Source organism: Eleginops maclovinus, chromosome 9, assembly GCF_036324505.1.
Source record: "Eleginops maclovinus isolate JMC-PN-2008 ecotype Puerto Natales chromosome 9, JC_Emac_rtc_rv5, whole genome shotgun sequence".
NCBI classification, from domain to species: domain Eukaryota; kingdom Metazoa; phylum Chordata; class Actinopteri; order Perciformes; family Eleginopidae; genus Eleginops; species Eleginops maclovinus.
Window position 1 is genome coordinate 18,680,668 of NC_086357.1, and position 14,639 is coordinate 18,695,306.

A 14,639-nucleotide genomic window follows, 5' to 3' on the forward strand; every position below is an offset into this window, starting at 1 on the left:
ATTTTCCTACTGTGAGTCTGCCTTTATACGAGGAAGAGGAGTTTTGTCTTGACTTTCATGCAGCTGTGTGTGGATGCACACACTCACCTAATTGTGTGTGCATTTTCATTGAGGTGTACGATATTCTACACAGGAATGTGTCTCTGCTTATGTTCCGAGATGCATAAATGCATACTTGAGACATTGTGGGTGTTTCTGTGTGTTTCTGTACATCGGGGACGGGGGTGTGTAAGCAAAATCAGTGGGTGTTTATGCTTTCTGTCAGTGTGGAGCAACATCTCTCTCTCTCTCCTGCTGATGCATCATTACTTCAGTTTAGGAGCCGCTGTCACTTTGGTCGCTGCATAGACAGGTGAGAATGCACAGACTATAGCCCTCCTCTTTCTGGCTGACACACACACACACACACACACACACACACAGTGAAACACACACACAATATCATAAATGTAAATGTAAATCTAAATATCCTTCAGTACTGTCACTATTTTTTTACGTTTTACATTCTTAAAGATATGATTGCCATAATATACAACATAAAAGTTAAAATGAATAAATATGACTTTTAAATAAATCAATAAAAACTAATGGATTAATTACATTTTAATTATATTGTATTAAATGTACTTTTTTTTTACAATTATTAACTTAAAATAGTTTGATATATTTATAAAGTATAAATGAAAATGTTTTAAATGACACACACACACACACACACACACACACACACACACACACACACACACACACACACACACACACACACACACACACACACACACACACACACACACACACACACACACACACACACACACACACACACACACACACACACACACACACACACACACACACACTGAGTTGTACCTCCAGTAGCCAGGGTTTGAGTTTGCGGTCCAGGATGATGTCGAAGCCCAGGACCTCAAAGCAGACACTGTCGCTCCCTGGTGGCTGGCCGGGGCGACACATGCGATAGGCATGCAGCACGTGGGGCTCTGCCACTATTATGGTCTTCACCACCAGCTCCTGGCAGGACACAAACACAAAGAGAGAGAGAGAGAATGACCGAACTGCGCTGACAGAGAGAGGTCAACCCTTACTTTGTTTTGGGTGAGTTGTATTCATCCTGAAAAGGTAATGTTTTAGAGCAGCTGATGAAAGGCTTCTTTAATTGAAAATGTTGCAATTAATCTGGTTTTCATTGTGGCTGCAAACAAATGCTTGGAACTTTTAGATGTATGACTAAACTCTGACAATTAGGTAATCATGACACATAAGACCCATAAGCTGCAGTCCTGCTTTAAAGAGGACTGCAATCAATTCTCCGGAGTTTAAAAAACAGAAAGTGTTACTGCCACAAAACCTTTCAAATTTCCCTCATACACACACTTTCACCAGGTTGGTGGTTGTCCATAAGTGAGGCTGATGGCTCCTAACCTGTTATGTGTATGTGTGTGTGTGTGTGTGTGTGTGTGTGTGTGTGTGTGTGTGTGTGTGTGTGTGTGTGTGTGTGTGTGTGTGTGTGTGTGTGTGTGTGTGTGTGTGTGTGTGTGTGTGTGCTGGCTGCTACCTGCCTGCTTACTCCCACTGTGCAGCTGGTGTAAACATGCTCACTCTGACACACAAACTCTGCACAAAGCTTTTCCTCAACAGTCAAGCCCCACGCAGTGCTGCTGGCCTGCAGTTTGCCTGGTTCAGTCTGACTACTGGGTGCAGGAGAGGGGTTTGGTGGTCTGGCCCAGGACTGATAAGGTGGCAGCCCCCTCCCTTCTCAATGTGTCTGTTGCTCACACACCTCCATCCATCTTTCAATCCATCCACCCGTATGACCCACAGGCTGCCCAGCACAAACACCTGCTCCCCCTACAGTTTATGCCTGAAGTCCCCAGTACTGGCTGATATCTGTGTGTGTGCATGTGTGTGTGTCCCTGCCCCCATCAACTCCCTCCTTATCCTGAGCCCCCAGCACAGAAGCCACTGCCGAGCCCTGTGCATGTGCGCCTGTGTTTTGTAAGCTTTGGGCTGGAATGGGTTTATAAGCCTCTTTTAAATATTTTACTTTTTTATTTATTTCCATGCATACCAGCTCTATATTATCATCATTTAGGCAATTAAAAGTATGTGTATACTGCATTTATGGTATCTCTCATCAATAATGAAACTTCTCCTTTTTTATATTGCTTTTGGCCGTTTTTCCTTTAATTAGTAAAACAGCCATAGACAGAAAGTAGGAGACACAGGGCTTCAATCCAGATTCAAACCTTAGCTGCTGCAGCAAAAACTCAAGCTCTACCTAAGCTGCCCAGGCGTGTGTCCCTTCTCTTTATATTTTAGTGTAGTAGACACAGCAGGATGTCTGATATTTAATCTACAGGCAGGATTAAGTAAAAATACATATTTTTAATACGAATTAAAGTACCTCAAACTAAACTGATAATTGAAAACGGTTTAGTTTTGAAGGCATTAACTGCTAATATTTGTTGGGCTCATTCCTTAAAGTGAGGTATGATTCTGTAATTATACATGTATACACAAAAAGCAAGCCTTGATTTAAATGGTTATTTATGTCTTTTGTTAGGAAAATATGATAACAAATAGTATTCTTTAAAATGAAACGAATGTCTAAAACTAACGCATCAGAATATGAGTGTTAATGTCACTCTAATGGTAGGTACCCTTCGAGGAGACATGGTGTAAACACACACCATATGCACTGTGCCTTCCCTTGTCAGTCAAGCCCCATGCAGAACTGCTAGCCTGCACTTTTGTAAGTCCAGTATCTGCTGGGTGCAGAGATCGTTACGGTTATCTAGCTGTGGCCTCTATAACTAGCACATTTGTAGACAAACACTGCTCTCAAAATGACATACACATTTGCTGGTCAAACCTGTGACACTCTGCCCTACACAGCACATCAATACTACCTCAAAATGAAAGAGATGTCAGTGAGACATGGAAAAAAAAAAACACATGTACGATATTCTTAACCCCCACAGAAAATCTTTTGGCAAACAAACTCTCTGACTTTTTGACCGTGACCGTTGGCGGGAAGAGTCAGTGCAGCCTGCTTGGTCTTTACGGGAACAAAATATAAGAGGAGAGATGACAAGAAAAAGGAGAGAGGAGAGAACGGAGAGCATGAATACAGAGTTGAATCAAAACACAGTGTGTGAGTGTGAACCGTCAGCACCAACACCAAAGTGGTGCAACTTCTGAGGAAAGAGCAGAGACAAAATTGGTGAGAGAGGAAGAGAAAGGGAGGAGGGTCTGAGTCAGAGGTTGACACTCTGATGTGCCACTGAGAGGCAAGATAGATGAAAGAAAAATAAACTTTCACAAAATAGAACTAGAACTTTAACGCCATGACCAAATGGAACAAACCCGGAGATGGCCTCAGATGGATAAGAAAGGAGAATAAACTAAATATTACATTACATAAAAAATAACTGATGGTATAATGTAAATGGTCTCAGAAGCCACTTTGTTCCACTTACAGAAAACTAAAAGCTGTTGTAATGAAGAGAGTATAATAGCCAATAGCATTTAACTTTTTAGGTTGCTAGCTTGCAGCAAAAGACAACAAAACAGAACCAACACTGCAGGCCCATACAACCCAAATAGCTATGGAGGCGAAAAGGAATAGTAACAATAGGGAAGGGCTATATATTAAGATGGATGGAAATAAAATAAATGAATCAGGTCCAGAAGGTAAAACTTTGATGATAGAAAACTGATGTGGTAAAGGTGTTTGGATGAGAGCTCACCCTCCAGGAATTATATTTTTGCTGAGCTCTTCCTGGAGTCAAACCAAGCTCTGAAGCTCACTGAGTTACTGTCATAACAAATCATATCAAACCTTTTGCCGGTCCTCCTTGTGTTCTGTTTCTAACGTGTGTTGGCTAGTAGCAAGAGGATGTGTATGTATGAAGGCATGCTTATAGATTACACTTACAGATTCCTCCATGCGGTGTTAACGTCTCTGGTGTTTTTGTTATCATACCGCACATCCCTGCGTTTGTAGAATTACACATCTGGCATGATATGTCTGCATGTAACTGTGTGTCCGTGTTTGTGTGTGTTTGGGAGGGCTACCCACGTACAGAGACGTCTCCCCAGAACTTGGCCATGTCGTAGTCGTTGGCGCGGAGGAACTCGTTGAACCAGCTGATGGACCTCTTACTGCCTTTGTCCACCGTCTCGTCTCGCTCGAAGTTCTCGTTGTGTTTGTTGACTGAGTAGTTGGTCAGATGCATGTAGAGCTGGCTCTGTGGAGAGAAGCTGGAGTTAGGAGGGCCTTTATGCATTATCAATGCATGTTTACACCTGTCTCTATGTAAAGGTGTATTTGATAACTACATGAGATGTCTCTTTCATAGGGACACAGATCAGATACAAAACAGCAGGCTTTAAGGGCTACTTACACTGACACTGGAACATTACTTCCATTATATTAATGCTTAAACAAAACAGGTCTTGTCCTTTTATTTAAATTAAAAAAGGACATTGGAGTCAATGGTCTTGGTGTACTTGTAAAACAAGTAAAGGTCTTCCTATAAGCTGTGACAACATTAATAACTGAATGTCATAGCAACAGCAGATCGTATTTGCACCAGATGGCATTTTTTGTTTGTTGTTGCATAAAAATCATTCTTGTCTTCTTTCTACTGAATTCCTTTATTTACTGGGCTGAAGAACAAATGCAGCTGTCTTTCACTTTTCGCTTCCTCCTCCTGTTTATACAGTGCAACCACATTCTAATACTATTAACAACACATTTCTCCACTGAAGCAAGAGCAAGGAAATACTATTTTATACTCAAATGGCTGTTGTACCTTTTGATAGTGCTCTTTAGTAAAATTATACCTTTGTCAGTGATGATAATCATTACGGGAAACTATGTCCTCGAGGGTGCTCATGCTTTATTCCCTCAGTGCACATACACACACTGTAATGTAAAGCTTTTTCTCCTTAGTAATACGTGTAGACAAAAATAATGGAAAAAGAAAAAACATCACAAATGTGTCCCTAGGAAATTGCTCAAGAGGGTAAGAAATGCAGTACGACAGTGAAGAACAGCGCACTGTGTTATATGGTAATTATCAATGCTCTATTCTAACGTTGGCTCTTGTGCTCTTATGGGATTGGCAAATAATGAGTGCAACAGCAGAACAAGCTTACAATCATAGATCCTTAAATCTGAAGCACTCAGTGATAAGATAAGTCAGAGCCATAGTGCCCCACAGTTCAAACAGAGCCTGGCTAAAATGTGCCATTGAGTGGTTGATTATAACTAGCTATTGCGTGGCTCTTGAAGCATCCCTCTCTTTACACACTATCCCTCCCAGTTGAAGACAATACATCCTTGTCCTTAGCCTACAAGGTAATAACGCTGTGACCGGAGGCCACTCCAGCCCATGATGGCTGTCTAGGAGCCACTCTCTGTGGGATTGAACATCCATCTCCATGGCACCACTCACTCCATCATGTGTCAAAGGCTGGGTAAGACAATACGCATTTGTGTCGCGGGGAGGGGGTCCATATGTCTATGTGAGCGTGTGTTCATATTGTAGATAAGCATCACGCTTGATAGGGAGCTGTGTGTGTGTGTGTGTGTGTGTGTGTGTGTGTGTGTGTGTGTGTGTGTGTGTGTGTGTGTGTGTGTGTGTGTGTGTGTGTGTGTGTGTGTGTGTGTGTGTGTGTGTGTGTGTGTGTGTGTGTGTGTGTGTGTGTGTGTGTGTGTGTGTGTGCGCGCTTCTACATCCCATCATCAGCTCCAGACTGTGATTCAGCAGGTGCAGAACCTCAAGGCAAATATGAGCGGCTTGATATTACATGAGACATCTGGCATGTGGACATTTAGGCTCAGCTGTGTGCATACAGTATGCCTGCTTGTCCAATCTGTGTGTGTGTGTGTGTGTATGTGTGTGTACCTGAGTGTTCGAACACAACAGTTGTCTACATTTTGGCACTGTTGACTGTGTATGTGAGTACATCAATGTTTGTGTGATCATACGGAGATTACACTGTGTTTCCTAACCTCTGTCCCCCAGTGTGTTTGTGTGTCGAATTTGATTTTGTTGAGTTGCACAAGCCCATGGCTCCGACGAGCATGGCAAATACATTTTTCTGCAAATGTGCTTCTACTTAAGGCTGCTTCGGATGTCATTTTGTTTTATTTTCAAAGCTTTTTTAAATGATTTCAAATTAAGCTTCAAATGTGTGTCGTCATTTTTTATTATTTGATCACTCTATAAAAATGGAGTTATATAAGTGTTTTATGTATGCTAGTGCTAGATGTCTCCGTGGATACAGGTGCATGCCTTCCTTTGTGTGCATTCTTGATTGAGGATTTAAATATCCACATCATGAATGAATCTTTGAAGCCTTGAGTTTTTCTTTACAGCTCTACTTCTACGACCTGTTAGTGAATGGCCACACACTAGCTTTTGTATACACAGCTCCGAAAAACATTAAGAGACCACTCAAAATTCTTCTTAAATCTTTATCTCTACATGTATGGCAGCCATTCCAGTGTCTGTTGAATTCCAACACAGAGACAGGTTGTCAGTAGTTTAGGGTTTCAATAAAAAAAAAAATCATTTAACTCAAAGACATCCCTATAAATAGCAAAACCAGAGAAACTGATAATGCTGCAGTGGTCTCTTAATTTTTTCCGGAGCTGTACTTTCTCATATACGTTTATGAACCGTTGAACTTATTCCTACAACTCATTAAATGCAACTTGTGCATGGATAGCATTTATAAAAAGATGTTTGTCCTGGTACTAGTTTGTTAAGATATGTGTCTATGATCATATGTGCTGTGAGGCACTTTGTATTTGTACTTTTGAACAATTCTAAACATAATTCTTAATAAATATGTGAGGAATATGCAGCGAGGCGGTCAATATGGGGAACACCCGACAGGCTGTTCACATTATCCTGCTTATTACACGGCCAGATACTAAACAAACTAACGACTCGACTCCCAATATTAATTGATATTATTCATCGTATTTCTTCGACAGAAAAAAAAACCCTCCGTTCCACGGAGTACCAACTGCTAGAATTGCGACAACAACAACAACAACAACAACAACAACTTTACAGCAGCACTGAGGGAGGTTTTCTGTAACTGTTCAAGTCTGTTCACAGTTCCTGATCCACTAACAAGTCCTTAAACACTACAGAGCCCATACAGTGTTCCTGTTAGTGTTCACTTCCTGTCTGTCTTCTTTTGGTGATTTATCTGACGTCCAGCGCTCGGTCTTTTAACTTATTCTCCTTTCTCTTTCTTCATCCTCCTTAACAACGGTCAATATAGTCCTTGACAGCGGTCTGTACTACTCGATTAACAACGTGTCACATGTTCTGAATTGACCAATCAGAATGGAGTATTCAACTAAACCATGTAATAATCTTTATTAGTAGTACTATTGTCAGTGACTCACCAGGTTAGCCTCACTGGGTGCATGGTACTTCTCTGTGCCCATGCGAACAAGGCCATCATTGTAGAGAAAAATGCGGAGTGGGTCGCAGGAAGTGACGAGGATGTAGATGCGCAGGTCAAACTTGTAGCCCTCCATCAGGAAGGGCTTGTCCAGGTACTCCTGAACGATGAAGTGCTCCTGGGCTGGCAGCTTCTCACAGTTACGGATAAGTGAGATCCTGGATAGACAGAAACTTTATTAATCCTCAGGGGGGAAATTGGGGTGTCGTCAGCAGCATAATAAAATATGGCAAAGTAAGACAAAAAAGATAATTGAAAAAATGATAGATGGCAGCATAGCAAGGACCATGAATATGATTGATGACATTGGCAATGTCTTATATACATGTTGAAGCAAAAGCTGAGCCAAACAGTATACAGATTTTATGGGGTTCCGCACAATAATTCATGTTTAATCATCTGGAAAAGTCAGGGCTATATTACTGTGGTGCCACCTCTGCCAATAATGGTAATGGTTTCAATCGTAACAATCCAAGATGTCCTCTTCTTTTTTCTTTTTTTGAATCAATGGACAATTACTATCAGTATGAGCAACAGATGCAATCAGAAGGAGAACGTCCTTACTGTGCATGGAATGACTTTTGTAATAACAATGAAGAGGTTTAGCCCTTCTGAGTGACAGGGTCAGAGCCATTGTGCCCTGATGGTATTGATGTGACCTCGCACTGCTACAGGAACTTCACTGAAAACACATGTTAATGAGTTCGCTCAGCACGCCTCAGGTCTAGTTTGAGCAGGACAAGCTGTTTGGCTCTGAGGGACTTTGAGCGTTCCAAACTTTTGTTATGCTGTTCATTACCTGGCCATCTAAATAAAATACATTTACAAAAAACAGACAGGTACTACACAAATGCTGGTTTGTCTGAGAAATACTCAGTGAGCATCTGGAGAACATTGTGAGCCAAACTCTGCTCTCTCTGAATGGCACAGTGCATCAAATGCTGTAGCCGGATCTTTAAACTCTGAGCAGGTTAATAGGAGCAGACATTGCACTCCGTTTCAACCTCTACTCTAATTCTCTTGCTTTGGTCTCATGTCACTGGCACTCAGGCATTATAGTACGCAGGCCATTGCTAGCTGGACTCAAGAATGAGTTGTGTTAGTTTGTGTGCATCGATGTGGCTGAGCACGCAAGGGTGAGGGGCAATATTTGAAAAACGTTGTGAATGTAAGAGTGTATGTCTGTTCACAAGTGTGTGGGAGTATGCATGTGTGCAGGGAGGGTGAGGGGTCGTTTCTAAACAATCTCCCACTATGCAGAGGCATTGCGTCTGACCTGTATCACCATCATTCATAGTTAAGGCAGACTCGGCCTAAATTAGTTACATGCTCAGCCTGGAAGGCTACATTATACCCATGCAAGCAGGAACACCACACACACACAAACACAATATTTGGCCAAGATGTAAAGAGTTGATTGTTCAAAAAGTACAGTTTGAGGTAGTAGGACATTGTGGCACCAAGCCACCAGAGGGCAAACATTGTAATGCTCTTTAATTACAGCCAGAACACAGTATCCTGGGAACAGTGCAGACTATGTGGTTGTTATTTAACATAAGAAGTAACCCGCTCTGTTGACTCAGAGGAAGCAAAAACACTGGAGCTTTGTTGATGAGCTTCTAAGTGTGAATCCAAATTGGGATCAGGTATTGCCTTTCAGGTTATTGTTTTTGTGCAGCAGCTCCCTTCAGAGGTTTGATACAATTTTCCCAGTTGCTGTAGTGTGATGTTGCTACTCTCAGGTTTATCAATCATTCCTCATCAACTCTTCAGCCTTCCACTTAAATGCTCCTGTATTATAAATAGATCATTTCATTGGCCTGCTTGTATCAGTGCTTGAACAGTAAATAACAGGGGCAAGTTGATGGTACATTGACCAACAATGTGAGGCCCTCCTAACAGTGAGGCAGCACGTTGAGTGATGAGGACAGGGTTAACGGTGTTAGTTAGTCAAGGAGGAGTAGCTGAGGAGAAGACGACATGATTGATGAGCTGGGGTGTCAGATAATCACAGCCCACTCTCCCCTGCCTATTTAATTTGGCACCGGAGGGGATCTCGCCTTTTTAAGCCCTGCACGCGCTTTTATTTTGTTTCCCTTATAACAAGCTGCGCTTCAGACACAAACAATAACTTCATTTAGTTGGCCGACGGAAAAATAAATTACAGGGGGAAGATATAACTTAATTTCCTGCCTCGTCACACCATGCAAAAAAAATGAAGAAAAATCTAATCTTGTGAGCCGCCCGCCGTTGAGTGGTCGAGCTAAACTCATCATCTTTCATATTCTTAATATATTGCTATAATTCAGCCTTTGCTGCCTTTTATTCTTCAATAAATAAGGGCTTAGTGCAGCACAGAGTTATAAGTAACGCTCACATTATACCTGAAAGGACAAATTCAAAGAGAATTCAAGGGAGAGGTGAAGCACAATGAGCTATTTGTACTTCAATATCCCCACCTATTGGTGCCAGTGATATATGCAATCCAAGGTTATTTCTTTACACATGAGCTTCAGGGATCACATTTTTAAAAGAATAAGAAATTACAACAAATAGCAAAAACAACGTTGTATTGTAGCACATCATAGTATTCAGTGGGGCCTGTCTTCTACTTAATTTTATGAAAAATAATTATTTGTAAAACCAACCACACTTCAAACTCTGGACCAGAAAACACTTGGCATTTCCACTTTATTTTAGTCACGTCTCTGCAGGCATGGCCTCCACACAGGTCAAATCACAGCTCAGTAGCATTGTGTTTTGAGTCGGTTATGGCTCATACATAGAACATAAGAAAGAGTTCATGTGTTCATTTTAGAACCAATTTAGTATTCTTGTTTACATGCCCACTGTTCTTCAGCGTTTTTTTATTCTCGTATACAGATCCCTGTTCTGCGGGGGGGGAAGTCTGATCAGAGAGGCCCAAATGTCCCTTTTCCACACGGAGAGATCTGTTCTTCCTTGCTTTAGAAAATAAATGACCAAACCAGCTCAACAGGCTCCTCTCTAAGCAAAGGCCCTTAAAATCAACAATACCGCCCCCCCCGCTCACCCAGGCTTATAATGATCAGTTTTGTTGACACTTTGTCAAAGGGCAGCCAATTCAACTCTTGGTAAACTTTGTTTTGTAATGTTTTTGTTTCCACACATATTTCCACTCATTAGGACAAAAGCTTCAGTAAGTTGGGTTGAGCGATTGAACACTTGAATTGAACACTTGATAACTTTAGTGTGTGCAGGTGTTCTTATAATGGGTAAATAGTCAGTATCAAGAAAGAGAGTTTAGGCATCACCATGTCACCATGTCTCTTCACTGACTCTCTAAAAACTTCCTGATAACAACAGTCAGAATAGTGAATACAAGCCATAGAGATGTGACATCACAACCTGAAATAACCTTATGGGGCTTCAAGTATGAAATATGCATTCATGTACCACAGCCTGCTCATCATTTCATAAAGAGATGCTACTGTGAGACAGAGTCCCCTGCAGCAGCCATGGCCATTGGTCCATTTTCTAGTCTGAGTGGTCCCTGCTGATGATGCCCCATAAAGGAATCCAATAATCACATGCAGATACCTTTAGGGGAGGAACCTCACTAACTGCCTGCCATCGAGGACAATGAGGCCAATGAGATTCACCACACCGTGTCATCTACTACTCAAGCTGGACCCAGCCATAATGCTATTTCCACTGATACACATATTAGGGTCACACACCTTATTGCCCTGTTTTGTTGTGCTTGTCCTCTATTTTCTCTACTGCTCATTTCCGCCACTCAGTATGTTTGTTTAATTTCTCCATCATTCTCTCTCCTTGTCTTTCATGCCTAGGTTTTCGTGACCTACCCGTGACCCATGGCTCCGTTGGCGGGTTTGACGATGAAGGTCTTCTGCTTGCGTTTCCTGCGAAGCTCCTTGACATAATTCTGGAACTGAGTGTACTCGGCGGGGAAGATCCAGGTTTTGGGTATGAAGCTGTACTCGGGAGCCTGGCACTTGATCATTCTGAAGAAACAAAGAAAGGGGTGTGTGTGTGGGAGTAAAGCAACATATTAAATCGTCTGCAGTCTTTAATTTATACCTTCTTTTGAATTACATGTTGCATTTAGCATTTTTTATTTACAGCAAAAAATAATTGTATGCTTTTACAGTAGTTACTTTTACTTGAAATGATGTAATGTAATGATGTACCCAGTTGCGACTTCTCAGAGTGCCAGCTGGCTACAAATTATTTTGTTTTTTGCGCATCTGAACCCAAGTACTCTCTTTTGAAAACTTACTTGGACATGTTTCTTGCAAGGCAGTCTTTCCGGCAGATTTCGCCCATGCCAGGGAAATGGTTAATTCTCTGCAGAGGGACAGGCAGACATAATAATGTTGTTAGGGCCATTACGCCACTCAATTCCACCCCCACCCCTTCATAAAAATGAGCACATTAAAGGCAGCAACCTGAAGTGAGCTTACAATGTTCTGACATTTATGCCCAATTACGGACTCAAAACAAAAAGGTGACGCTGAGACCTTTCTCAACCCTTATTTAGTTTACCGTGTTTTTTTATACTTTAAAGGTTGGGGAGGGAAGAGGCGAGAAAAAAAAAACACGATCAATCTCAACTCCGAGGGGCCGAGGTAATTGGTTCTGCATCGCAAGCTCCTGCAGTGACAGTTGAATGAATTGCTTTGAATGTGCCGAAAGGGGGGTGGGGGGTAAAGGAAAAACTCTGGGTTTTCTGTATTCTTTGACCAAATGAGCCTGAACAGGGGCGTTAATTAGGCTCGTATGAACTGAAACTTGACAGCAAACTCTCACAGTACATCACTAAATGGGGGAAAAAAAGAAAAGAATCAAAAGAGGGAGAGAGAGAAGCAGAGGGAGAAAAAAAAAACAGAACGCAGAGTGTAAAAGGATCCTGTGATTATTATCCAAACGAGACAGACGTAATTAGGGATTCGGAAGAGATAGCACAATTATGCCAATGCCGCGAGACGACGTGGCTTGTGAGGGGAAATCAAAACCAATTGTTGAGGGACTACTTTTCTTCTGAGAAATTATCACATGAAACAGCACAGCAGCGCAAGTGAGCAAGTGAAAACAATTGACGGCAAATCACCAGCTCTATGGTAAAACATTAGCCACATTGCTACACGTTAAGCTGTTACAGTATTTGTAATATTCAATCTACTTTGCTGAACTCTGGCTGTCCCTGTCCTAACAAGCCATACTCTTTCCTGTCTGTGATTTAATCGATCATTAGTGCCCGGTCTAATCAAATAAGCGATCGGGAAGACGGATGGCTAACGCTCGGAGCTTAGGGGGAGCAGTAACGGCAAGCTCAGTCAGCAGGATAGGGAGGTCAAACAGAGGTAAGATCACTTTCAGACTAGTACACACAACTCAGAGCTAGCCTTGTTGTTTAGGACCGTCTTGTCATCATCACTAGTGACATGTGAAACCTGCCTCCCACCCCCTGCTGCTCACAACTTGTCAGTCGACTTGTCAGTCTTCCTATCTGTCTCTGTGTACGCTCTGTTGTTCCCTCTCCCTCTGTCCACCTCTCTTCCCTATCTGCTGTCTGCTTCTAACCTCCCAGGGTTTGAAGGAAAACACATGGACACATGCAGAGTCTTACGTCCAGCTTCAGCTATTTCCTTTCTTTCTATTCTATTGTATTTCATTCTGACATTTACTATTACTACTTTAAACCTAATCTTCTTTTCCCAGCTCCATCCGTCCCAAATGTCTCTATACACTGTCCCCTTCTCAGCTGCTTTTTTTTTTTTAACCTATTCTTTTATTTCTACGAGAGAAATATAATGTAAGGCAGAGTGGTGTGCAAACATTGAAGAAGTAACTTTAAAAACTCTATGTTGTGTTGTTCTAGGTACGCCATTAGCATGCATAAGACTTGTTGTCCATTTAATATCAGCATTGCATACATTAAAAATGAAAACTCCTTTGATACATTCAAGATGTTGTGATTTTTCTCTCATTTCAGTTTGAAATTTGACAATAACGTATTTAATTGTTTTGTTGCTGTTCAGATTTCCTCACATTTTAGTGCAAATGATGTAAAGTCTCGGTAGAAAGGCTTCACTCTGATTAGTAGATTGTGCTTTCTATAAAAGTGTAAAAAACGTATCCAAGAATGTTTTGTGCTGTGATTGTTCAAAATTTGTCCAACTTTAACCAAAGGAGTGCTTTATAAAGAAGGGATTTGGTTTTTCTTTATACCAAAAAAAGTAAATTTCTCTAATGCACGTAAGGGTTGCGGTAGCTGTCATGTTTGTTTCTTCTTATTATTACCTTTCTCTTTGGTCCATTGTTTAATTTCCACTGCATCTTTTACTTTTAGGTTAAATCATTCTTCACCTTACCAGTGCTATACAAATCAGAGGCAGCTGATTTTGTTTTGAATATTTGGTTAAGAAAACATATAGTATTTTTTGACATTCATCCAGCTGACAGTCTTCGGCTGCTACTGTACTGTAAAGGTTAAGATCCAGTTCTTCTTCCTGTGCAGTGCAGCAATTGGATCTGACACCCTTATTCTTACTCCCGGACAATGTGTGCTGACTTGACATGCCGTGTACCTGATAATTCCTGAGCTCAGCGATTCTCTCATGCTGCACGGCCGAGTCATTCCAGATGAGGTTGGCAGTCTCATCATCTTCCCGGGTCTTGATGTAGTCCACCTCGTTGATTACTATACGAACTGGGGAAAAACATTCACATTAGATCTTATTACAATATCAAAATTAACTATGCAGTAATTTAATGAGTTTTACCCATGACCACAAAGTAACTTCTTAACAGCATAGGAAGGCCATGGTAGGTAGAAAAACGTAATAATTAGTCAGCCATGGGAGAGGCATAAAATTCTTAGAAAAAAATGAGGAATTTTGGGGGTTCAATTTGTAAATGTACGTGAAAAATAAACCAGGAAATTGTTTTTTTTGTAAAGAACCAACATCGCTTCATTTTGCATGGTTGGATAAACCTTATCTCACCACAGACGCCACTGCTTGCTATTACGTATGCAGTGAATGTCCTAATCAAATTATAATTTGTAGTAGGATTTAACAATAAAGAAATAGTGTTTTCAGGCCCGAATAATCACTTTATTA

At 41.3% G+C, this 14,639-nt stretch overlaps 1 protein-coding gene across 2 annotated transcripts in view; it reads right to left on the minus strand.

The window, feature by feature from the left end:
* ttll7 (tubulin tyrosine ligase-like family, member 7) overlaps positions 1-14,639 on the minus strand; it is a 67,849-nt gene that overhangs the window by 44,232 nt on the left and 8,978 nt on the right. For both annotated transcript variants that reach the window (XM_063890731.1, XM_063890732.1), the window contains exons 4-9: positions 14,106-14,227; positions 11,795-11,862; positions 11,361-11,519; positions 7,454-7,670; positions 4,104-4,268; positions 871-1,029 (exon numbers count right to left, since the gene is read on the minus strand). In XM_063890731.1, coding sequence (XP_063746801.1) covers positions 871-1,029; positions 4,104-4,268; positions 7,454-7,670; positions 11,361-11,519; positions 11,795-11,862; positions 14,106-14,227 — 890 coding nt within the window. The remainder of the gene's footprint in view (positions 1-870; positions 1,030-4,103; positions 4,269-7,453; positions 7,671-11,360; positions 11,520-11,794; positions 11,863-14,105; positions 14,228-14,639) is intronic.